We start from the raw sequence: 24,028 nt of genomic DNA, 5'->3' as shown, positions 1-24,028 counted from the left end.
CGCCTTCCCTGAATAAGACTCAGAGGTGGGTTTCAGCAGGTTCTGACCAGTTCTGGAGAACCGTTCGTGGTAATTTTGAGTAGTTTGGAGAACCGGGAGTAAAAATTCGGGCTGGCCCCGCCCCCATCTATTCTCTGCCTCCGGAGTCCCAGCTGATCGGGAGGAAATGGGGATTTTGCAGTAACCTTCCCCTGCCACGCCCACCAAGCCACACCCAAAGAACCTGTCGTAAAAAAAAAAATTGAAACCACCAATGCCCTGTTCTAGATTCACCAAGGTGTAGTAATTCTTCCTTTGTCTAAAACAGAGGGCTAGCAATTTTGGGTAAAAGCTGTATTTCTATTCATTATAGTAGCAGAATTCAGATCAGCTTGGTTATCATTCCCTCCTGATAGATGTGTCATATTAGAAACTTATGATTTCAGGTGGTGTTTTTTTTTTTTTTTTTTGTTTCCCCCATGAATTAATATACCTAGTATTGAGTTTCTGAAACAATATATAGTAGGTCTTTCACTTTTAAATTATCCATCTGTGTCACTCAGTAGGCAAGGTCTTGTTTAGAAGTCATATTAAATTGTATGGACATGACTCAGGTTTCTTGGCTCCTCTGTCTTCTTCTAGAAGAAAAACAAGGAGACTAAGAGCTTTCATTTCCAGTAATTACATTTTAATATATAAACTCAAATTATAGTTCATACCTCGCTCTGACGTATACATCATATCTGATGCAATCCAGCGTAAATGCAAGTCTGCTGCTTTTTTACAGAACAAATCTGGGCAAAAGCTTTCTCTGTTGCTAATGCTTTGCTATTAATAATCACATAGAAAACTCTTTTTTTTTTAAATTTGATTTATATGCCGCCCTTCTCGGGAGACTCAGGGCGGCTTACAATGCGCTAAGCAATAGCCTTCATTCTTTTGTATATTTATACAAAGTCAGCTTATTGCCCCCACAAACTGGGTCCTCAATTTACCTACCTTAGAAAGGATGGAAGGCTGAGTCAACCTTGAGCCTGGCGAGATTCGAACCTGCAGAAGTTGCAGGCAGCTGGTTTTTAACTTCCTCTGATTATAGGTCTAATGAGTTTCAATCTTATATTCTTTCCACAATGTATACAGGTAGTCCTTGATTTACAGCCACAGTTGAGCCCAAAATTTCTGTTGTTAAGCGAGACGTTTCTTAAGGGAGCTTGGCCCCATTTTACGACCTTTCTTGCCACAGTCGTTAAGCGAATCACTGCAGTTGGTAAGTTAGTAACCCGGTCGTTAAGTGAATCTGGCTTCCCCATTGACTTTGCTTGTCGGAAGAGATAGAATAGACTTAGAAAAACTTAGAAGAACTTTTAATGTCACTTAAAATGTACACTAATCGGCATACATTAAAAAATGAAATTTCATTGCATAAAGCTCTCGAAGGACTACCCCCTTCAATATACACTACATAAACATGCTGTCTGTCCGTCCGTCCATCCATCTCTCTCTCTGTCTGTCCGTCCATTCATCCATCCATCCATCCATCCATCCATCCATCCATCTCTCTATCTCTCTGTCTATCTATCTCTGTCTATCTGTCCATCTGTCTATCGATCTCTGTCTATCTATCTGTCCATCTGTCTGTCTATCGATCTCTGTCTATCTATCTGTCCGTCCATCTCTCTCTCTCTGTCTGTCTGTCTATCTATCTCTATCTATCTATCTGTTGGTCTGTCTATTTCTATCTATCTGTCTCTCTCTCTCTGTGTCCGTCTGTCTCTCTCTGTCTATCTATCTATCTGTCCATCTGTCTATCTATCTCTATCTATCTGTCCGTCTGTCTATCTATCTATCTCTATCTATCTATCTGTCTGTCTGTCTATCTATCTCTGTCTATCTATCTATCTGGCTGTCCATCCATCCATCCATCCATCCATCCATCCATCCATCTCTCTCTCTCTCTCTCTCTGTCCGTCTATCTATCTCTGTCTGTCTATCTATCTATCTGTCCATCTGTCTATCTGTCTATCTGTCCGTCTGTCTGTCTATCTCTATATCTGTCTGTCTGTCTGTCTACCTAATGAATAAATTATCTATCTAATGAATAAATTATGCATAGACCCACATACGCACATATATTATATGACCCTAGGATACAACAACAATCATAAATATGAACCAGTTCCCAAGCATCCAAATTTTGATTGCATAACCCTAGGGACGCTGCAAAGGTCATAACTTTGAAAAACGGTCATAAATCACATTTTTCAGTGCCATAACTTTGAACGGTCATTATACAAACTGTTGTTAAGTCGAGGACTACTGGTAGTCCTTATCTATAGATTGCAATAGGGACCAGCAACTCTGTCATTAAGTGGCACAGTTGTTAAGCACAATGTTACGTGACCCACCAATTTCCGATGTTGGTTCTGGTTTAGGTCATTAAGTGAATTGTTGCAGGTTGTTAAACACAATGTCACATGACTGCGACTTGGGACTTCCTACTGGCTTCTCCAATGACTTCGTTGGAAGCTGTCAGTGAAGGTCACAAATGGCGATCACACGTCTCTCAAATCTCCATCCTGTGACCACAGGGACACTGAGAGAGTCACAATCTCAGGCAGCAATCATTTCATTTTTCAGAATCACTGTAGTTTCAAATGAGTTACGGAACTAACGATTGCTAAACGAGGACTGTCTGTAATGTGCTAATTAGGAACAGTTAAAATGTATCAGAAGAACATATAGTGCTTCCGTCTTAGAACTTACAAGGGAGAAATATAGTAAAATATGAAGGTCGTTTTCAGCTGGGATTCAGCCGGTTCGGGATATCCAGTAGTTAAATTGCTGGCTGGCCCCGCCCCTTCCAGGAGTCCCCACATGCCCCATTTTGGCTCCCAGAAGGCTTCAGGGTGGCCTGAACGGGGCACAGGGGAGTGGCACGTCCATCCCCCCCGCATCCCGTTTTTGCTCCCAAGGGGGGTGCAGGAGGCCGAGTGCTGCCTATCACACCGCATAGCCACGCCCACCAAGCCACGCCCACAGAACCGATAGTAAAAGAATTTGAATCCCACCACTGGAGCAAAGCTATCAAGAACTATTGAAGATGGCTTCAACCCTTAAAAACATTCAGAAGCAGAGAACTCCTGTTTAAACCATGTCCGGCTAGATAACAAATCGAAGCTCTTTTTATAAAACGGATAAAGTTTCAAGGTGAAGAAACTGAAGACATCTTACTCTGAAAACGGGTTGTCTTCTCAGCCAAGAACACGACATAAAATGCTAATGAAGTACATCAGTGTGCAAAAGTCTGTTTTGTTGGACAAATGCTGAGTCTTATCTCTATGTTGCATTTCAAAGAGCTGTCAGACTGGCTCGGCTTCTCAAAAGACGAACTATGGTGGATTAAAATTAAAAAATAAAAAATAAAAAAAAAACAACACCATTCTGGCCAGACTGAACCACTAGAGTTACCAGATTCTCTGAACAGGCAAAGGAAGACAACTGGAAAAGAGGATACCATGATCTGTTTCATCTTCTTGGAATCCGCAAGAAAAATTACAGTGAAAAACTGCAAAATAAAAAAAGTACTTAAGGCCATAAAATGAGGCAAAATTCACTTAACAAATGTCTCACTTAGCAACAGAACTTTTGGGCTCAATTGTGGTCATGAGTCAAGGAATGCTTGTACAACAATTATCCTCCTGCGGTTCTGAGGTTGTGTCTCAAAGGTGCTTTTTAAAAGGTAACTGGGGGGGAGAAGGAGAAGGAGGAGGAGGAGGAGGAGGAGGAGAAGGAGAAGGAGAAGGAGAAGAAGAAGAAGAAGAAGAAGAAGAAGGAGGAGGAGGAGGAGGAGGAGGAGGAGGAGGAGGAGGAGGAGGAGGAGGAGGAGGAGGAGGAGGAGGAGGAGGGAGGAGGAGGAGAAAGGAGGAGGAGGAGGAGGAGGAGGAGGAAGAGAAGGAGAAGGAGAAGGAGAAGGAGAAGGAGAAGGAGAAGGAGAAGGAGAAGGAGAAGGAGAAGGAGAAGGAGAAGGGGGAGGAGGAGGAGGAGGAGGAGGAGGAGGAGGAGGAGGAGGAGGAGGAGGAGAAGAAGAAGAAGAAGAAGAAGAAGAAGAAGAAGAAGAAGAAGAAGAAGAAGAAGAAGAAGAAGAAGAAGAAGAAGAAGAAGAAGAAGAAGAAGAAGAGAAGGAGGAGGGAAGAAGTGGGAAGGAGGAGGAGGAGGAGGACATTTTGCTTCTCATCCAAGAAGCTTCATCATCTGCATCTTCTTCTTCCTCAAAAGAAAAAAAAAACAGTCCAGTTGCCTTTTGAAAAAGCACCTTTAAGATAACTCCAACCTGGATGACTAAGAATTTCCACAGACATTCATGAAGCTATGGCTACAAAATTTGGACCGGCTTTCTATGACGACTTTGCTGCTTTCCTTGCAAACAAACTGAGCATGTATCTTCAGCCACCCAATAAAAAGCATTAGCATTTACGAGTAAAGACCACAGCACTGTTTGATGCCACACTTTCATCAACTGGCATTTCCAAACACTGCCTTTTGTTACCGAGGGACAAAAAACGACAGCGGAATTTAAATCAAAACCAGTGGATGTCTTCCTAAACACACCAGCTTGTCCAAAATGGAATGAGTTCTGTCTCAGAACATTAGGAGTAAAAAAAAAAATTAATTTATCACTTGGATAATCCAAAAGTCAATGAGGAGCATTTATTTGAACCATCAATACTGCAAAATTACAAGGCTGGCCAAACAACACCGTCAGAAAAATTCTGCAAAGGAACAACACAAGTGTGAACCGTATTTTCAAATTGCACTATTGATTCCTCCATCTCTCTGATTTCATTAAACTATGTGTATGTACCAAATATTCCATCCATAGATGCTGACTTCCAAAAAAATATTTTGGAAATATTTCCAAAATATGGAAAATATTTAAAAATTCAGGGGTTTTTTCCCCCTAAAAGAAAAGCATGGAACCTTTTTCAAGAATTCCAGGAAGAGAAATGATGCTTGAACAATCGTTTGGTGGGGAAAAGATGAAATCATCAAAAGGACCAGAAAGTCATCGTATCTTTGGTTAGGATGGAATCCATTCAAAAAGTAATTCAGTTTCAAAATTTTCGTGGTGAAGCTAAGCGGGAAAAACTACTTAAATCAATGCTAAGTTTGGTAGTGTTTTCAAGACTAAATAAGGGCATAGGTTTCTTGATCAAGCTGCTCAAAGTTTTGAAGATGGTACCAAATCGTTCAGATTGAAAAATCTCCCAGAGTAAAACAAGAGGAAATCCAAATTCCTCCTGTTCTAGGGGGAGCCTGAGTGGCGTAGGAGGCTAATGCCTCCTACCAAGGCAGCATTTAACATCCAGCTGCCTGCAATTACTGCGAGTTCAATTCTCACCAGGCTCAAGGTTGACTCAGCTTTCCATCCTTTCTAAGGTAGGTAAAATGAGGACCCGGTTTGTGGGGGCAATAAGCTGACTTTGTATAAAATATACAAAAGTATGAAGGCTATTGCTTAACGCATTGTAAGCCGCCCTGAGTCTCCGGAGAAGGGCGGCATATAAAAATAAATAAATAAATAAATAAATAAATAAATAAAAATAAATAAAATAAAATAAAATTCAAAATAACAGAGTTGGAAGAGACCTTGGAGGTTTTCTAGTCAACCCTCTACTCAAGCAGAAGACCCTATACCGGTGATGGCTAACCTTTTCCAGACTGAGTGTCCAAAGCACACGCATGCGCCCAAACCCCCAAAAGCAAGGAGTGTGCCACCCACGCATGTGACCCACTCCCCGCGCATGTACACGCAGCCCCCCCTATGCGCCCTGCTCCCTGTGCATGCATGCATGCCCCCCCGCACGTGCCCCTCCTCCCCGCATGTGTGCGTACCCTCCCACATACCCTGCCCCCTGCACATGCGCAGGCAGCCCCCCCCCCCCCCGCATGTGCCCCCCTCCCATGCATGAGTGGCAGAGACCCAATGACCAGCTGGCCAGTGGGAGGCGTGCACACATTTGCGGCAGAGCTGAACTGGGGCAACGGCTCGCGTGCCCACAGAGGGCGCTTCATACCACCTGTGCCATAGGTTCACCATCATGGCCCTATACCAAATGGCTGTCCAGTCTCTTCTTAAAAACCTCCAATGATGAAGCACCCACAACTTCTGAAGGGAAGTCATTCCACTGATTAATTGTTCTCACTATCAGGTAATTTCTCCTTATTTCTAGGTTGCTTCTCTCCTTGATTATTTTCCACCCATTGCTTCTTGGCCTACCTTCAGGTGCTTTGGAGAATATGTTGACCCTCTCTAATTTGGGGCAGCCCCTCAGATATTGGGACACTACTATCATGTCTCCCCTGGTCTTTCTCTTCCTTAGACTAAACAGACCCAGTTCCTGCAACAGCTCATCATATGTTTTAGCCTCCAGTCCCCTCATCATCTTTGTGGCTCTTCTCTGCACTCTTTCTAGAGTCTCCACATCTTTTTTATATTGTGGCGACCAAAACTGGATGCAGTACTCTAGGCGTGGTCTTACTAAGGCTTTATAAAGCAGTACTAACACTTCACGTGATCCTGATTCTATCACTCTGTTAACACAGCCTAGGATTCCATTGGCTTTTTTGGTGGCTGCAGAGGGGGAAAAAAATTCTAGCGCTCTTCAGCTTTTAAGGTGGGCAAAAGATAGGCAGAAGAGTAAAATACATGGCAAATGCAGTACAAAGGAGCCTGGATAGCTCAACAGACTAAAAGCCTGTTATTAACATTCAGCTGTCTGCAATTATTGCAAGTTCGAATCTTCCCAGGCTCAAGGTTGACTCAGCCTTCCATCCTTTCTAAGGTAGGTAAATTGAGGACCCAGTTTGTGGGGGCAATAAGCTGACTTTGTATAAAATATACAAAAGTATGAAGGCTACTGCTTAACGCATTGTAAGCCGCCCTAAGTCTCCGGAGAAGGGCGGCATATAAATCTAATTTAAAAAAGGGGGGGGGAGATCTAGCTTGAAAAATCATTCTATGCCAGAAAATAGTAATTGTTGTCTTATCGAGAATGGGTCAGCATGCTGAAATGCCTTGCTCAATTTTCTCCTTTTTTAAGAGAAGGACAAATCAGGGATCCTTCAACAATCAACAGATGGAGGGGCCCTGGAGTGGGAGTGATCAGGCAGGGGCTTCCAGCATGCTTCCGGAACATTTGCACAAGGCTGTGTGTTCTGTTACAAGGAATCTGAGAGCAAGGTTTTTACCACGATAAATATTGTGGTCCCTCTAAGGCAGGGGTCTCCAAACTTGGCAACTTTTAAGACTTGTGGACTTCAACTCCCGGAATTCCTCAGCCGGCCTGGTACCAAATTCATTTTTTGCAGGTAGGTAGCCAACTTTGATATAATCAGATATCCGCTGATCACTTTATCCCTCTCCATTGCTTGAAATGATGATTCTAAAGCAAGCTATAGTTTGTTTGTTTGCTTGCTTGCTTGCTTGCTTGTAGATTGGTATAACATGTGAACGCAACCATACTTTGCAAACCAAGGCTCAACAGATTGTGAGACTCCAGGCAATAATGTATTTAATAAAACATATCTAAGAACAATGCATGAATCTGCTCACCGTTTCGTTTGAAAGCTAAGGCGTTTTTTTTTTTTCCCCCAGAAAAATATATTTCTCCTGAATGAGGATAAATAGAATGCTTGTTTAAAAGAATGCTTCATAATTCTGTCGTTCAGAGGTTCTTTCTGAGCAGCTGGAACAACAGAGTGGTTTCCTTGCAAATTTAACCACAGAGAAATAACCCCCAAATGCGTGGATCGGGGTATCCAATTTTACATAAAGCCGTTAAGACCTGTCATCTTTTTGGCAACAACTAAACTACAGGTTTCAAAGTAGAAAAGATTGCTGATTGGTTGTCTCATTTAGGCAGCTCCAGAAAATATCTCTTGTTCTTATCTATTATTAAAGATACGTTCACATTTACGGGATGCCTCATCGGGAATTCTAAGGAAGATGAAGTGGGAATGGTTTCCAGTACAGATTAATACCCCCAAATTTAGCAGCAATAACAGTGCGTAATCAAATTAACTGAGCGCCAAAGAATGGAGGCCTTTGAACAATGGTGCTGGAGAAGACTCCCTTGGACTGCAAGGCGATCCAACCGGTCAGTCCTAGAGGAGATCAACCCTGACTCCTCTTTAGAAGGCCAGATCCACAAGATGAAACTCAAATGCTTTGGCCATCCAATGAAAAGGAAGGACTCCCTGGAGAAGAGCCTAATGCTGGGAACGATGGAGGGCAAAAGAAGAAGGGGACGGCAGAGAAGGAGGTTACTGCAAAATCTCCATTCACTCCCCACTCCTGGGGGAAGGATACTGCAAAATCCCCATTCCCTCCCCACTCCTGGGGGAAGGATACTGCAAAATCCCCATTCCCTCCCCACTCCTGGGGGAAGGATACTGCAAAATCTCCATTCCTTCCCCACTCCTGGGGGAAGGATATTGCAAAATCCCCATTCCCACCCCACTCCTGGGGGAAGGATACTGAAAAATCTCCATTCCCTCCCCACTCCTGGGGGAAGGATACTGCAAAATCCCCATTCCCTCCCCACTCCTGGGGGGAAGGATACTGCAAAATCCCCATTCCCTCCCCACTCCTGGGGGGAAGGATACTGCAAAATCCCCATTCCCTCCCCACTCCTGGGGGAAGGATACTGCAAAATCCCCATTCCCACCCCACTCCTGGGGGAAGGATACTGAAAAATCTCCATTCCCTCCCCACTCCTGGGGGAAGGATACTGCAAAATCCCCATTCCCTCCTCACTGTGGGACCAGCCAGAGGTGGTATTTGCCGGTTCGCCGAACTACTCAAAATTTCCGCTACCGGTTCTCCAGAACCTGTCACAACCTGCTGGATTTCACCCCTGTTTCACACTACAAATCCCATGGTTCCGGGGGTAGCTCTAGACTTCATCCGGTAGTTGGGACTAAGCATCCTAGTAATAGCCAGATCAGATCTATCACCGGGGAACATACTACGAAGCTGCCCCAGGGCAATCGGCACAAAGTGATGGAAGAGCCTTTCAGCCTAGCCCGGAGCTAGTTGCTATCAAAACATCTTGTACCAATCCACCGGAGCAAAATGGATCTCAGATGTAACGCACACAAGAAAAATACTTAATGTACTCCCTTTAGCTGGGGCATGGAACCCAAAGAAAGCAAAAACCAATTACTGTGGAAAGGCTAAGAGATAATATGCAGCCAATAACTGCAGTATTTTTCTTCATTAATCATGATTGCATTCTTCCTCATTAACGCTGGAGATCCAGAAGCATCAGGAGAAGGAGGAGGAGCAAGCAAGATGCTTAAAATCTCAATTATGAAAAAAAAAAAACTTGTTTTCTTATACCATTGTTTTTGTTTTAGGAAGCCTTTGAAGCAGAATTCAAAGCACTCAAAAACTGGAATCTCTCTGGGGAAAAAAAAAGAACATTGGTTCGATTTGCATTATCATGGGTTCTCTACATTATGAGAACGTAGAGAATTAAAACTTTAAAAAAAAGGGCAGGTGTACAAGTAAGTCCTCAACTGTTCGTTTAGTGACAGTTCAAAGTTACCACGGCACTGAAAAATGTGACTTGTGACCGTTTTTCACCCTTATGACCGTTTCAGCCTCCCCACGGTCACACGATCAAAATCCCAATGCTTGGCAACTGACTCGTATTTATGACCGCTGCTGTGTCCGAAGGTCGCTTTTGCGACCTTCCGACAAGCAAAATCAATGGGGAAGCCAAACTCACTTAACAACCGGGTGACTAACTTATCAACTTGCAGTGATTCGCTTAGCAACGGTGGCAAAGGAAGGTCGTACGATGGGGGCAAAACTCATTGAACAAATGTCTCGCTTAACGACAGAAACGTTGGGCTCCACTGTAGTCGCAAGTCGAGGACTACCTGTACCGTACAAAATAATACAGGTAGTCCCTCAATGTATGATCACAGTAGAGCTCAAAATTTCTGTGGCGAAGTGAGACAGTTGTTATGTGAACTCTGCCCCGCTGTACGACCTTTCTTTGCCACCGTTGTTAAGTGAATCGCTGCAGTTTTCAGGTTAGTAACGTGGTTGTTGAGTGAATCTGGCTTCCCCGTTCATTTTGCTTGTCAAAAGCTCATCACATGACCGCAGGACACTGCAGCTGTCATAAACATCAGTCATTTGCCAAGGGCCTTTAATTCTGATCATGTGACCATGGGGATGTTGCAATGGCCATTAAATGTGAAAAAAATCTGTTTTCAGTGCCATCATAAGTGACAAAAGCCGTCAATGGAAAAAGCCCAATTCACATAATAACCGTCCTACTATGAACTGCAGTGTCTCAAGCCTGAATTTGATTCACTTAACAACACTGTCAAAAAGGTCGTAAAATGAGGCACAACTCACTTAACGATTGTCTTGCTTAGCGATGGAAATTTTGGGCTCTATTGCAGTCCTCAGTGAAAGACTAATTAAACAGATTAACAGAGTTGGAAGGGTCATCTAGTCCAACCTCCGCCCTAGCAGGAAACCCTATACCAGTGACGGCTAACCTTTTTGCCATCGCATGCCAGGAAGGAGTGTGGCGCGCGTGTGTGCCCACAGCCATAATTCTATATGCCCCACCCCCGCGCATGTGACCCCCCCTCCCCCCCTCCTGGCACGTGATAGCCCGGTAGGCCCGTGTTTTTTTTTTTTTGTTGTTGTTGTTGTTGTTTTATTTATATGCCCCCCTTCTCCGGAGACTCAGGGCGGCTTACAAGGCGTTAAGCAATAGCCTTCATCCTTTTGTATATTTATACAAAGTCAGCTTATTGCCCCCACAAACCGGGTCCTCATTTCACCTACCTTAGCAAGGATGGAAGGCTGAGTCAACCTTGAGCCTGGTGAGAATTGAACTCGCAGTCATTGCAGGCAGCTGGAAGCTAAACACTACCTTTAACAGTAGCATTAGTCTGCTGCGCCACTCAGGTTTTTCTTTCTCACCTGACTCCAGGGCCTCTCTAGGAGTCTGGGGAGGGCCAAAACCGCCTTCCCAACCCCACCCCACCCCACCCCCCCCAGGCCCTGTGGAAATAGGAAACAGCCTGTTTCCCTACCTCTGGTGGGCCCAGAAGACCTGAAAATTAGCTGGCCGGCGCTCACATGCGCACCAGAGCTGAGCTCACGTGCCCACTGATATGGCTACACGTGCCACAGCCATAGGTTCGCCATCACAATACCATTTCTGAACCTATAATATCCATTCTTCACCAAATCGCACCAGCGTCCTTAAGAATTTTAAAAAGGATGAAGGGTTTGGTGCCAGCTTTTTTGTAAGCATTTCTGCCTGGGAGGGAAAAAAAAAAAAGAAGCCAGAATTAAGCTGTGAGGGGTGGAAGAGGGAACATCTAAAGGGCACCGAGGAGAGAGAGTGGAAACCAATCTGGTCTTCTGAAATAAATGAAATAAGTTGCCGTAGCAGCCATTTTATGAGAGGATGCTACATATGCTCACAAAACCCTCCCGAAGGATCTCTCAGAAACTCCCATCCTTTAAAAGTCACTATTAAGGATAAAGAAGAAACGGAATATTTTTTTTTTATATGGGATATATTTTATCAATGGCTAGGCAACAGAAACAGAAGTTAGAAAGGAGGAGGCATAAAAAGAGGAAATGTTAATGTGGAGTAGTTGTTAAAGAAGATAACCTTGAGTATTGTTATTATATTATCAATATTATTGTGATGAATACTATAACACGTATGTGGATTATGACTGTTTAAAAACAACTATACCCAGATCACACAGTGTTTGATGGAAATCGAATGTTATATAGATAAAATAAATAAAACATGGGGGGAAAAAGAAAATAAAGAAATCTCCATCCTTATGCTTACTTAGAAGACCTCCGCAGAGTCTTCCTTGCAACTGCCCCAGAAGTCTGTCCGTTGAGGATGGGATGAATCCCTGATCTGATATAATAAGGCATTATTCTCTTTTTTTTTCCAAACATAACGGGAATCGCTCACCCCCAGGCCCGGAATCAATTACAAGATCCGAAGGGAGACATCTCCGCGTTGTTTTCCTCTTATTCTATCAATCACCTAAGTGTTATTACTACTAAATAATTCACAAAATTAAGACGTCAATTGGCACGGCCCCTTCATCAGCACTACAATCTAAAGCTTTAAAAAGCCGTTTCGGAGAAAAAGACGGCCCCGCTAATTATTACAACAGCAAGGAGGTTGAAAAAACAGCTAGGCATTGTTTGCGGGTTCAAATTCTTGTTCCAATAGCAAAAATACACAAATTGCCGCCTGCAAAGCTGGAAGTTCAGGCTCTTTTTTTTTTTTTTTTTTAATTTGATTTATATGCCGCCCTTCTCCGGAGACTCAGGGCGGCTTACAATGCGTTAAGCAATAGCCTTCATACTTTTGTATATTTATACAAAGTCAGCTTATTGCCCCCACAAACTGGGTCCTCATTTCACCTACCTTTGAAAGGATGGAAGGCTGAGTCAACCTTGAGCCTGGTGAGATTCGAACCAGCAGAAATTGCAGGCAGCTGTGTTAATAACAGGGTGCACTAAACCCCTGTACTATCAAGGCTCTCAGAACCCACCAAAAATTTTGTCAGTTCCTTAGAATGTAGAAACTCTAAATTTTACTGGTAACAGGTGTTTGAACCTTGTAGCTTGATATGGCCTATAGCCGTGATGGCGAACCTATGGCACGCATGCCCAAAGCGGCACACGGAGCTATGTCACCTGGCACGCATGGCGTCGCCTGTTCTTCTTCCGGGTTTCAGGCAGGCATGCGTGCGCGATGATCAGATGGCATCTTTGCATGCGGCAGGGCCAGAAACTACAATAGCTAGTCTTCCATTTTTCTGCGTGAGCATGCACGCCGGCCAGCTGATCATCGTGTGCGCATGCGCGCCAGAAACCCGGAAGAGAAGCTGGCTGAAACCGGAAGTTCAGTAGCTGAAACCGGAAGTTCAGTAGCTGAAACCGGAAGTTCGTTTTCAGGCTCGTGCATGCACCCTGGGCAGCTCCTTTTCCGGTTTGTGGCTCAGACGCACGCGTGCGTGCGAGCTCCCTTTTCGGCACCCGATGCCGAAAAGGTTCGCCATCCTTGGCCTATAGGCTAATCAATCAATCAATCAATAATAATAATCATGTGGAAACTCTAAATGCGACTGAAGGTGAAATAATTAAATGCATCGGGAAAGATATACAGACTTAAAACAGTTCGTTTAGTGACCATTTGAAGTTACAAGGGCACTGAAAAAAAGTGGCTTAGGACTGTTTTTCAACTTACGACCGTTGCAGCATCCTCATGGGTCACATGATCATATTTCAGACGCTTAACGACTGACTCATATTTATGACGGTGGCAATGTCCTGGAGTCACACGATCCCCTTTTGTGACCGTCTGACAAAAATCAAGGGAGAAGCCCGATTCACTTAACCACCAAGTTAGTTAGTTAGTTAGTTAGTTAGTTAGTTAGTTAGTTAGTTAGTTAGTTAGTTAGTTAGTGGTTTGATTTATATGCCACCCTTCTCCGGAGACTCAGGGTGGCTTACAATGCGTTAAGCAATAGCCTTCATACTTTTGTATATACCTGCTTAGTAGGGCTTTCGGCCCCCCCAAGCGGTGTTCTTTTTTTTTATTATTATACAAAGTCAGTTTATTGCCCCCACAATCCGGGTCCTCATTTTACCTACCTTGAAAGGATGGAAGGCTGAGTCAACCTTGAGCCTGGTGAGATTTGAACTTGCAGTAACTGCAGATAGCTGGTGTTACTTAAAGCACTTAACAGTGCTTTAGTCTGCTGCGCCACCAAGGCTCAATTATCTTAAGAACTGCGGTGATTCACTTAACAACTGTGGTGAGAAAAGTCGTAAAATGGGGCAAAGCTCATTTAACGAATGACTCGGTTAGCAACAAAAAACAAAACAAAACCTGGGGCTCAACTGGGGTCGTAAGTCGGGGACTAATGCAATTGTACTGATATTTAAAAACAAGGATGTGCGCTGCTGATATGTAGAAAAACAAAAAAATAAACAAGGATGCCCGGGATATGATACCACTCGTCCTCCATTACAAGATGAAAGGATACCAACTGATAAAAACAACCTACCATTATACAGCACTGAGACAGACAGAAAGAAGGGAGAAAAAAAATCAGAATCAGAAATACTCAGATTTTACGCTAAAGTTTAGGAACCCCGATTGCCACAGCGGAACAAAGAAACATAAGGTACTGCCTTAGACCAAGTTAAATCAATCGTCCAACAGGTTCAGGGGGGAGGGGGTCTTTGCACCATACAAATAACACCCACCCACCCACCCAATAACTTGTAGATTGCAAAGCACAAGAGCCAGTGGCGTGAACGGTAGCAGGATTCTGATTGCAACCCAGTAAATTCTGGCAGAATTCTGGGATCAAACTCAGATTGTATTATACGGAAATGTGCAGTTTATTATTGAGTTACAGCCCTTTACATTCCCTTAAAGATTCAGCTAGAGGAGACCCAAAAAGTAAACAGGGAATAGTCTACCCTCTATACATCAAGATTACTGCAGTGTTGTCCTTCAAATATAACACCAGCTTTTTCAGTAAATAAACAAGCCAAGGTATAGAAGTCTTTCAACAGTGCCTCCGCCGAAAACAATGACATGCACAAAGAGAACGCCAGTAACGGAAACATCAAAGCACTTAAGCATTCAATGCAGAATGCAAGCTTCTACTCTTTGAGCAAATAAGGGCCTTTCTCCCCATTCCAGGCAGCCTTTCGCCAAACGAGAAAATGTGCATGTTTACTAGGGCATAGAAACATAAAGCATTGCAAGATACATGCACTTCTTCGATTAAGTGAACATACGTTTGTCACGTATGGCCCTGACCTGTATATCTGTGTCTTTTACAGGCTCTAGCGGTTCGAATGTTGTCGCAGCGCTCAAGCTTTCCAAGCGCTGAGATATGTGGGATATGTCGAGCCCTCTGGATCCAAGGAGAACTGATCTGGAAGACAGATTTTAAAAAAAAGAGAGGATGAAAGGCACAGAGAGAATAAAACAAGGCAACAGAGTCATTTCTTCCCAAAGCAAAATTTAAATCCGGAGGCCTGATTAGCATAAGGCAAATAGCCCTTGACTTACAAACATTTGAAGCGGTAATGGCATTGAAAAGTGTGACTTATGACCGGTCCTCGCATTTACGACCGCTGCAGCATCCCCACAGTCAGATGATAGCAATAGCAATAACACTTATATACCGCTTCATAGTGCTTTTACAGCCCTCTCTAAGCAGTTTACAGAGTCAGCCTATTGCCCCCAACAATCTGGGTCCTCGTTTTACCCACCTCGGAAGGATGGAAGGCTGAGTCAACCTTGAGCCTGGTGAGATTCGATCTGCTGAACTGCAGCTAGCAGTCAGCTGAAGTAGCCTGCAGTGCTGCACTCTAACCACTGAGCCACCTCGGCTCTCTACGCTTAGACTTTTATACGGCTTCATATTGCTTTTACAGCCCTCTCTAAGCGGTTTACAGAGTCAGCCTATTGCCCCCAACAATCTGGGTCCTCGTTTTACCGACCTCGGAAGGACGGAAGGCTGAGTCAACCTTGAGCCTGGTGAGATTTGAACTGCCCAAATTGCAGGCAGCCAGCAGGCAACAGAAGTAGCCTGCAGTACTGCACTCTAACCACTGCGCCACCATGGCTCTTATGATCAAAATTGGGGCACGTATATTTAGGACAGCTGCAGCATCCCGGGGTCATGCGATCATATATGCAACCGTATTTCCCAGCCAGCTTCCAACAAGCACAATCAATCGAGTGAAGTCGGAGTCGCTTAACAACTGGATGTATCATTTAACAACAGTAGCGATTCACTTAACAACCTTGGCAAAAAGGCGGCATAATTGGGTGTGACTCACTTAACAACCGCCTGGCTTAGCAACCAAAACTCTGTCCCCAATTGTGGCCATAAGTAGAAAAACTATCTGCACTATAGTTTTTGATCTCGGAACTTCTATAAAACGTGGATTGAAAGAAACATTTCAATAAACAACTTTTGCTTGCAGGACCATTAAGCCACAAAACCCTCACTCAGTTGAGGAGAACAAGTGTTGATAAGACTTCTAAAATATTTTTCAACATCTGCTGATTGACAGCCTGCACATGTTCCCAAAAATGTGACCACGTTTGAGTCTGACACAACATGCCTGCCAATGTTTCAACAGCCATCTCTTTTTTTTGTTTTGTTTTTTTTGACATTTTTCTTCTACTGATTCTCATTCAGTCTGATGAAAGAAAATCTGCTTTAGAAATTATTTCAATCAGGAGAGAAATTTTCAAGCAATTCCCTTGAGGGAAATTCGTTGCTCTTTCGCCAATGAATGCCAACCGGGCAAAAAGGATATAAACTGAGATAAATAGTGAGGATGATGTAGAAGAGAGAGTTGGGGACGACAGGAAAAAAAATAAAAGTTGAACACAGCAGAAATGGTCCACAGCAGTGGTGGGTTGCTCCCGGTTCGCACCGGTTCAGAAGAACCGGTAGTAAAAATTTGTAGTAGTTCCGAGAACTGTTAATAACATTGGCTGGCCACGCCCCTGAACCGGTCCCACCCACCTCATCAGAGGCTTTCTTTTTTTTTTACTTTTAAAAGCATTTTTTCTACAACCTCTTCCACCGAAAAAATGCTTTTAAAAGTAAAAAAAAAAAAAAAAAAGCCTCTGATGATCGCGCAGCTCAACTGGGATCGTCAGAGGCTTTTCAAAGCATTTTTTCTACAACCTCTTCGGCCGAAGGGGTGGTTAAAAAAAATGCTTTGAAAAGCCTCTGACGATCTCAGCTGCGTTGCCTGATCGGCAGGGGCTTTTCAAAGCATTACTTTCTGCAACCTCTTAAGGTTGTAGAAAAAATGCTTTTAAAAGAAAAAGGAAAAAAAACTTGGCCATGCCCACCCAGCCACATTACCCCCCACCAAGCCACGCCCACAAAATAAGCCATGCCCACAGAACTGATAGTAAAAAAATGTAGAACCCACCCCTGGTACACAGGTAGTCCTCGAGTTACGATCACAATTGAGCCCAAAATCTATACTGCGAAGTTCGTTTGTTTGTTACGTGAGTTTCCCATTTTACAACCTTCTTGCACAGTTAAGTGAACCATTACACTTGTTAAGTTAGTAACACGGTTGTTAAGTGAATCTGGCTTCCCCACTGACTTTGCTCGTCGGACGGTCGCAAAAGGGGATCACGTGACCCTGGGACACTGCGACTTGTCATAAATATGAACCAGCTGTCAAGCGCCTGAAGTTTAAATCACATGACCATGGGAATGCTGCAACGGTCGTAAGTGTGAAAAACAGTCATAAGTCACTTTTTTCAGTGCTGCTCTAACTTTCAATAGTCACTAAATGAACTAGAATAGAATAACAGAGTTGGAAGGGATCTTGGAGGTCTTCTAGTCCAACCCCCTGCTTAGGCAGGAAACCCTACAGCACTTCAGACAAATAGTTATCCAACATCTTCTTAAAAACTTAAAAACTACCAGTGTTGGAGCATTCACAACTTCTGGAGGCAAGTTGTTCCACTGATTAATTGTTGTCTTACTTTCCTACAAAGAGCCCAAGAGCCGTTGCTGCTCTTTTAAGCCTTCTGGGAGGGGCCAATCATCTCCTGGCCTTACTCCAGAGTCGTCCTTTTTGCTTTAGCTGCTCCTGCCTTCTGGCAGCTCTTCTCATACCTGCACTTGGAACAGGCTCCTCCTGTTCCTCTGCCTCTCTACTGTCAGCCTCTGGAGGCTCCGAAGTCCGCACATCACTCCCTGATAGCCCTGGCCCCATCTCTGCCTCCGACGCAGAGCCCTCGTCTGGGCCTTCCCCAGCCTCCAGGACTGGCCCATGTTCTTCCTCAGCCTCCTCACTGTCCAACTCCACTGCCAGCTCCGCAGGCTGCTGGTGGACCACAACACGAAGTATCTCATGGGTCGGTTTGACACCCCTGTCCTAGACCCTTCCCCGGGCTTTGCTCTCCACCACCCTAGCAGCCACCGACAGAGGTTTTAAGCAACCCGGGGACTTACGCCTTGACGTCTGCTGTTTCTTGTGAAGTGCGAGTCAGGGTCCGGGACCGCAAGCGCTCCCCTGCCTGTTGGATCTCCTGGAGATTGCGTTCGACGTGAGGAAGCTCCGCGATACCTTCTGTCTCGGCTGCCAGCTGCTCTGCCTGCTGCAGCAGCTCGCCAAACCCTTCTGCATCCATCTGCAGGCCTGGATGCGATGCGGAAAGCCTAGAGAGGCAAGCAGGAAGAAGAGAAGTTATAATCAAGTCAAGTCAGACTGATCTACATTTTTTCTGATTGCAGGTAGTCCTCAATTTATGACAATTGGGATCAGAGTTTCCATTGCTAACCAAGCCAGGCAAATGTTGTGCCCAATCTTATGATCTTTCCCCCCATAGTTGTCATAGTTAATCTCTACTCCTTCTCTTCATTAGGCTATATATACCTAATTTCCCTGTTTTTCAATTCCCCCCCAGTTTGGTATCGTTTGCAAATTTGATGAGCTCCCCTTCTATCCCTTCATCTAGACCAGTAGTGGTGAACTTGTGGCACGCGTGCCAGAGGTGGCACGCAGAGCCCTCTCTGTGGGCACGCACGCTGTCGCCCCAGCTGTTTCGGGTCTCTGCCTCACATGCATACGTGCCTCTCACCGGCCAGCTGGTCTTTGGGCATGCATGGGGCATGCCGGGCATGCGTGGGGCATGGCACATGCGCCCACACCTTGCAGTTTGAGTGGGGCGCGGGCGCATGCCCAGAGTGTGCGTGCATGCGCAGGTCAGGCGCGCGCACTATGGGCACCTGTTGCCTAAAAGGTTCGCCATCACTGATCTAGATCAGGGATCAGCAACCCGCGGCTCTGGAGCCACATGTGGCTCTTTCATCCCTCTGCTGCGGCTCACAACCATCAAAGAAGAGCCTTGGTAGTACAGTGGTCTAAGGCACCCTGTTATTAAGACCAGCTGCCTGCAATTACTGCAGGTTCGAATCTCACCAAGGCTCAAGGTTGACTCAGCCTTCCATCCTTTCTAAGGTAGGTAAATTGAGGACCCAGATTGTGGGGGCAATAAGCTGACTTTGTATAAATATACAAAATGATGAAGGCTATTGCTGAGCACATTGTAAGCCGCCCTGAGTCTCCGGAGAAGGGCGGCATATAAATCAAATTTAAAAAAAAAATGTGTGACACCCATCGATGCACAATTTATTGAGCTTTTCAACCCCCAGTAGGCCAACCATGGATAAATCCAAGAAAAGAAAAGTTTCAGAAGAAAACAGAATCTTAAATTCAGCTATATATGCTAGCTTTGTGGCAGCTCAGGAAATAGTCAGGCATGGGAAGGGTTTTGTGGCTCCCGGTGTTTTCTTTTCTGTGGGAAACGGGTCCAAATGGCTCTCTGAGTGTTTAAGGTTGCAGACCCCTGATCTAGTCCATTTAGAAAGATGTTGAAGAGCACTGAGCCCAAGGCAGAACCTTCTAGTATCCCACTCCATGCTTCCCTCCCTCGATTTATGACCACAACAGAGCCCAAAATTGGGGCTAAGTGAGATAGTTGTTCACTAAATTTTGCCCCATTTTATGATCTTTCTTGTTACAGCTGTTAAGGGAATAACTGCAGTTGTTAAGTTAGTAACACGGTTGTTAAGTGAATCCCGCTTCCCCATTGTCAGAAGGTCGCAAAAGTTTATCGCGTAATTCTGGGACACTGCAACTGGCATAATTATGAATCAGTTGCCAAGCTGATCCAAATTTTGATCATGTGCCCATGGGGACGTTGTGACGGTCATAAGTATGAACAACAGTCACTTTTTCCAGTGACGTTGTAACTTTGAGTGGTCACTAAATGAACTGTTGTAAGTTGAGGACTACCTGTACATGCTGGGTGCAGTGAATTCATTTGTGGTGGTACTGTCTATCCTACACTGTTCTACCTATCTTACCAAGAAGTAGGCTATGGTCTACTCTGAGGTTGTCAAACTCCCGGCCATTCAATGAATGAATGAATGAATGAATGAATGAATGAATGAATGAATGAATGAATGTCAAGTTGATTACTACCTATCAACTACTTAGATCACGGCTGTCAAACACCCGGCCCCTGGGCCAGATGAGTCATGTGCTGGCCACAGCCACGCCCGGTTTAGCAAAGGGGAAAAAAGTCCCGATGCGTCACATGATGACGCCGTGAGTTTGACATCCCTGTTCTACTCTATCAAATTCCTTACTGAAATCAAAGTATACCATATCCACAGCATTTCCTTGATCCGCTAATTTAGTCCCTTTATTGTCAAAGAAGGCAATAAGGTTCGCCTGGCATGATCTGCTTTTAACACACCCATACTGTATCACCCGGAAACAGAATAGAAACGATGGAGACCAGATTCACCAATCAAATTATCTGCCAGGCTGCAAAGAATTTTATCTACCCGTCTGCTTGCTGGCATGCAGCCATACTTTAATGAATGGCACTCACAGAAACCTAGCGCCAATGAAGGATCAATGGAAGGATAACTACGAGCTAAATAATGGAACTGTTCAGGTCTGGATGCAAAGATAAAGCCGCCTTATTATGCTTTTTTGAAATTTAGGGTAAGTACTGTGCAAGTTTCAGGCGTGCACCCATAAACCACTTGCCACTGAAGATGAAAGAAAAACAGTTTTGTATTTAAATCTTTAATTTTCCCCAAAATATCCAAAATACCGTGTTTCCCCGAAAATGACCGGGTCTGATATTAATTTTTGCTCCAAAAGACGCATTAGGGCTTATTTTTCTGGTTAGGTCTTATTTTGGGGGAAATACGGTGCTAAACGTATCCATTGGCTGACAATCTTAACTGGGGCTTATTTCGGGGGGTAGAGTTTATATTACAAGCATCTTGAAAAATCATGCTAGGATTTATTTTCCGGTTAGGTCTTATTTTTGGGGAAATACACTACTAAATGCACCTATCTGGCTGACAATCTTAACTGGGGCTTATTTTGGGGATAGGGCTTATATTACGAGCATCTTGAAAAATCATGCTAGGATTTATTTTCCGGTTAGGTCTTATTTTTGGGGAAATATGGTACTAAATGCATCCATCTGGCTGACAATCTTAACTGGGGCTTATTTTGGGGGTAGGGTTTATATTACAAGCATCTTGAAAAATCATGCTAGGATTTATTTTCCGGTTAGGTCTTATTTTTGGGGAAATACACTACTAAATGCACCTATCTGGCTGACAATCTTAACTGGGGCTTATTTTGGGGATAGGGCTTATATTACGAGCATCTTGAAAAATCATGCTAGGATTTATTTTCCGGTTAGGTCTTATTTTGGGGGAAATATGGTACTAAATGCATCCATCTGGCTGACAATCTTAACTGGGGCTTATTTTGGGGGTAGGGTTTATATTACAAGCATCTTGAAAAATCATGCTAGGATTTATTTTCCGGTTAGGTCTTATTTTTGGGGAAACAGAGTAGCAATAGAGCTTATAAGACTTATGTACGCTCCATAGTATATAAGCAATATACAAATATATTAAAAACATGACACAAGAGCAAACTAGGATATAGCAGCATGACATAAAACAGTACAAATTCAAGAATCAACCAAGATTAAAGGCCAGCATGGCATAATATAACACACGGTCCTGCCTCTCTTTTTTTAGCGCCCACATCTAGGGGCTATTGAGTTTGCTCTACATACATGAGGGGATGTGATAGGATTGGCGGATTTTTCATACAGGTAGTCCTTGACTTACAATCATTCGTTTACTGACTGTTCCAAGTTACAACAGCATTGAAAAATGTGACTTATGACTGTTTGTCACACGACCACTGCAGCATCCCTGTGAACAAAATTCGGACACTTGATGACTGGCATATATGACAGTGGAATGTCGTGGGGTGGGGTGGAGTGGTATGGATTAGAATCTGGAAGGGACCTTGGAGGTCTTCTAGTCCAACCGCTGCTTGAACAGAAGACCCTCTACGAGTGGTGAAATGTAAAATCTGTTACTACCGATTCTGTGGGCGTGGCTTGGTGGGGGGGGGGGGGTAATGTGACTGGGTGGGCGTGACCAACTTTTTTTTTTTTTTTTTACTTTTAAAAGCATTTTTTCTACAACCTCTTTGGCCGAAGAGGTTGTACAAAAAATCTTTTCAAAGCCTCTGACGATCCCAGCTGAGCCGCACGATCATCAGAGGCTTTTTTTTTTTTTTTACTTTTAAAAGCATTTTTTCAGCCGGAGAAAAAATGTTTTTAAAAGTAAAAAAAAAAAAAAAGCCTCTGATGATCGCGTGGCTCAGCTGGGCATGGAGGGGGGGGCAGGGATTTTTGCTACCGGTTCTCCGAACCACCCGCCGCCATTGCTACCGGATCGGGCGATCCGGTCCGAACTGGGAGCATTTCACCCCTGCCCTCTATCATTTCAGATAAATGATTGTCCGGTCTCTTTTGGAAAGCCTCCAGTGATGGAGCATCCACAACTTCTGAAGGCAAGTTATTCCATTGGTTAATTGTTCTCACCGTTAGGAAATTCCTCCTAGAACTAAGGTTGCTTCTCTCCTTGGTTAGTTTCCATCCATTGTTTCTCATCTTGCCTTTTGGTGCTCTGGAGAACAATGTGACCCTCCTCTTCTTTGTGGCAGCCCCTCAAATACTGGAACACTGCTATCGTGTCCCCCCTAATTCTTTTCTTTAGACTAGCCAAACCTCTTGCGACCTTCTGACAAGCAAAGTCAATGGGAAAGCCAGATTCACTTCACTAACTTAATCACGGCAGCAATTCACTTAACAGCTGTGGCGAAAAAAATGTCATAAAATGGAGCTTAAACCCACTTAACAGCTGTCTGCTTAATAACAGAAATTGTGGTTGCAAGTTGAGGACTATCTGTATTTTACCTTTAGGCATCCAAGTCTGATCCAGAAAGATTTCATTTCTAAAACTCCAAACCTCACTTAAAAGCGAGTTCAGCTATGCTTGAAATTCTTAGCGATATTTGAGGAAAGACAAAAAAGTTTGGCCAGAAAATTTAGTAATCCAATCACAATTTCTTCTAGAAAATCCACCAGGGGGTTTCCAATTCCAATATTAACACTTTTCACATCTATTCCTGCGTAGGAGTCACTTCAAACTACTCTCAGGGAAGAAGCCGCTGTGCCAAAAGAAGCAGCAATCTGCTAAGTGCTTTAAAAGCCAAATTTACGAGGCTTTTATTTTCACCAAGCCAGCCTCAGCGCGTTCCCCCCCCCCTTCCGCTGTCTTCTCCGGCGATGCTTTATTGTCATGTGAAGTTGGGTCTAATTTGACAATCTTGGAAAATATTCCCAAGGCGTTTCAGCCAGCCTCTCTCTCTCTCCTCCATTGTGTTACGGAAAACATTTCACGATTAGATTGGGAACCGCGCAAGCATATTTGACAAGTCAGACAAGGTGGTAAGCGGTGGGTATAAAACTCCCGTTTACCAACAACATTCCTTCGCGTCCAAAAAAAAAAAAAAACGACCAAGGGGTGGGGAATGACTGTGGTGGAATCTGGCAGCTCAGCTGCAGGGAAGAGACCAAGAAGGGATCCTCCCTAAATCTTCGCAGTATTTATCTGACAGTTACGCAGAGTGTGCTTTAGTCTGGCAAGATTCCGGTCTCTGGATAAACGGCAAGAAAGAAACTTCTCCGAGCAGTTCATTTGGTGTTGTTCTTTGTTTTCTGGTGCCTATTTAATTTAAATGTAGGGACAATGTAGGGATCTTTTTCTGCATACCAAGCAGGGTGGATTTGATTTAAATCGAATTGATTTAAATCACAATTTAAATCATGACTTAAATCACTAGTAAAAAGGCTTGATTTAAATCAGCTCGATTTAAATCATAATTTTTAAAGAGCAACTGTCATCTCTGCTACTCTTTTGACCCACTGTTGACTCACCGATAGTCCCAGTGTTGCAGAATATACAGCCTCATGCTACATAACTAAGATCCATTTCA

General features: G+C 43.9%; 1 protein-coding gene across 1 annotated transcript in view; it reads right to left on the bottom strand.

Moving 5' to 3' along the window:
• NUP93 (nucleoporin 93) overlaps positions 1-24,028 on the bottom strand; it is a 152,080-nt gene that overhangs the window by 112,375 nt on the left and 15,677 nt on the right. The window contains exons 2-3 of the mRNA XM_070953254.1: positions 18,082-18,288; positions 14,895-15,012 (exon numbers count right to left, since the gene is read on the bottom strand). Of these exons, the coding sequence (XP_070809355.1) occupies positions 14,895-15,012; positions 18,082-18,260 (297 nt within the window). The 5' untranslated portion in view covers positions 18,261-18,288. The remainder of the gene's footprint in view (positions 1-14,894; positions 15,013-18,081; positions 18,289-24,028) is intronic.

Source organism: Pituophis catenifer, unplaced genomic scaffold (assembly GCF_029215685.1).
Source record: "Pituophis catenifer annectens isolate HBS135680 unplaced genomic scaffold, rPitCat1.0.hap2 SCAF_13, whole genome shotgun sequence".
NCBI lineage: Eukaryota > Metazoa > Chordata > Lepidosauria > Squamata > Colubridae > Pituophis > Pituophis catenifer.
This window is presented reverse-complemented; position numbering and strand designations above follow the sequence as displayed.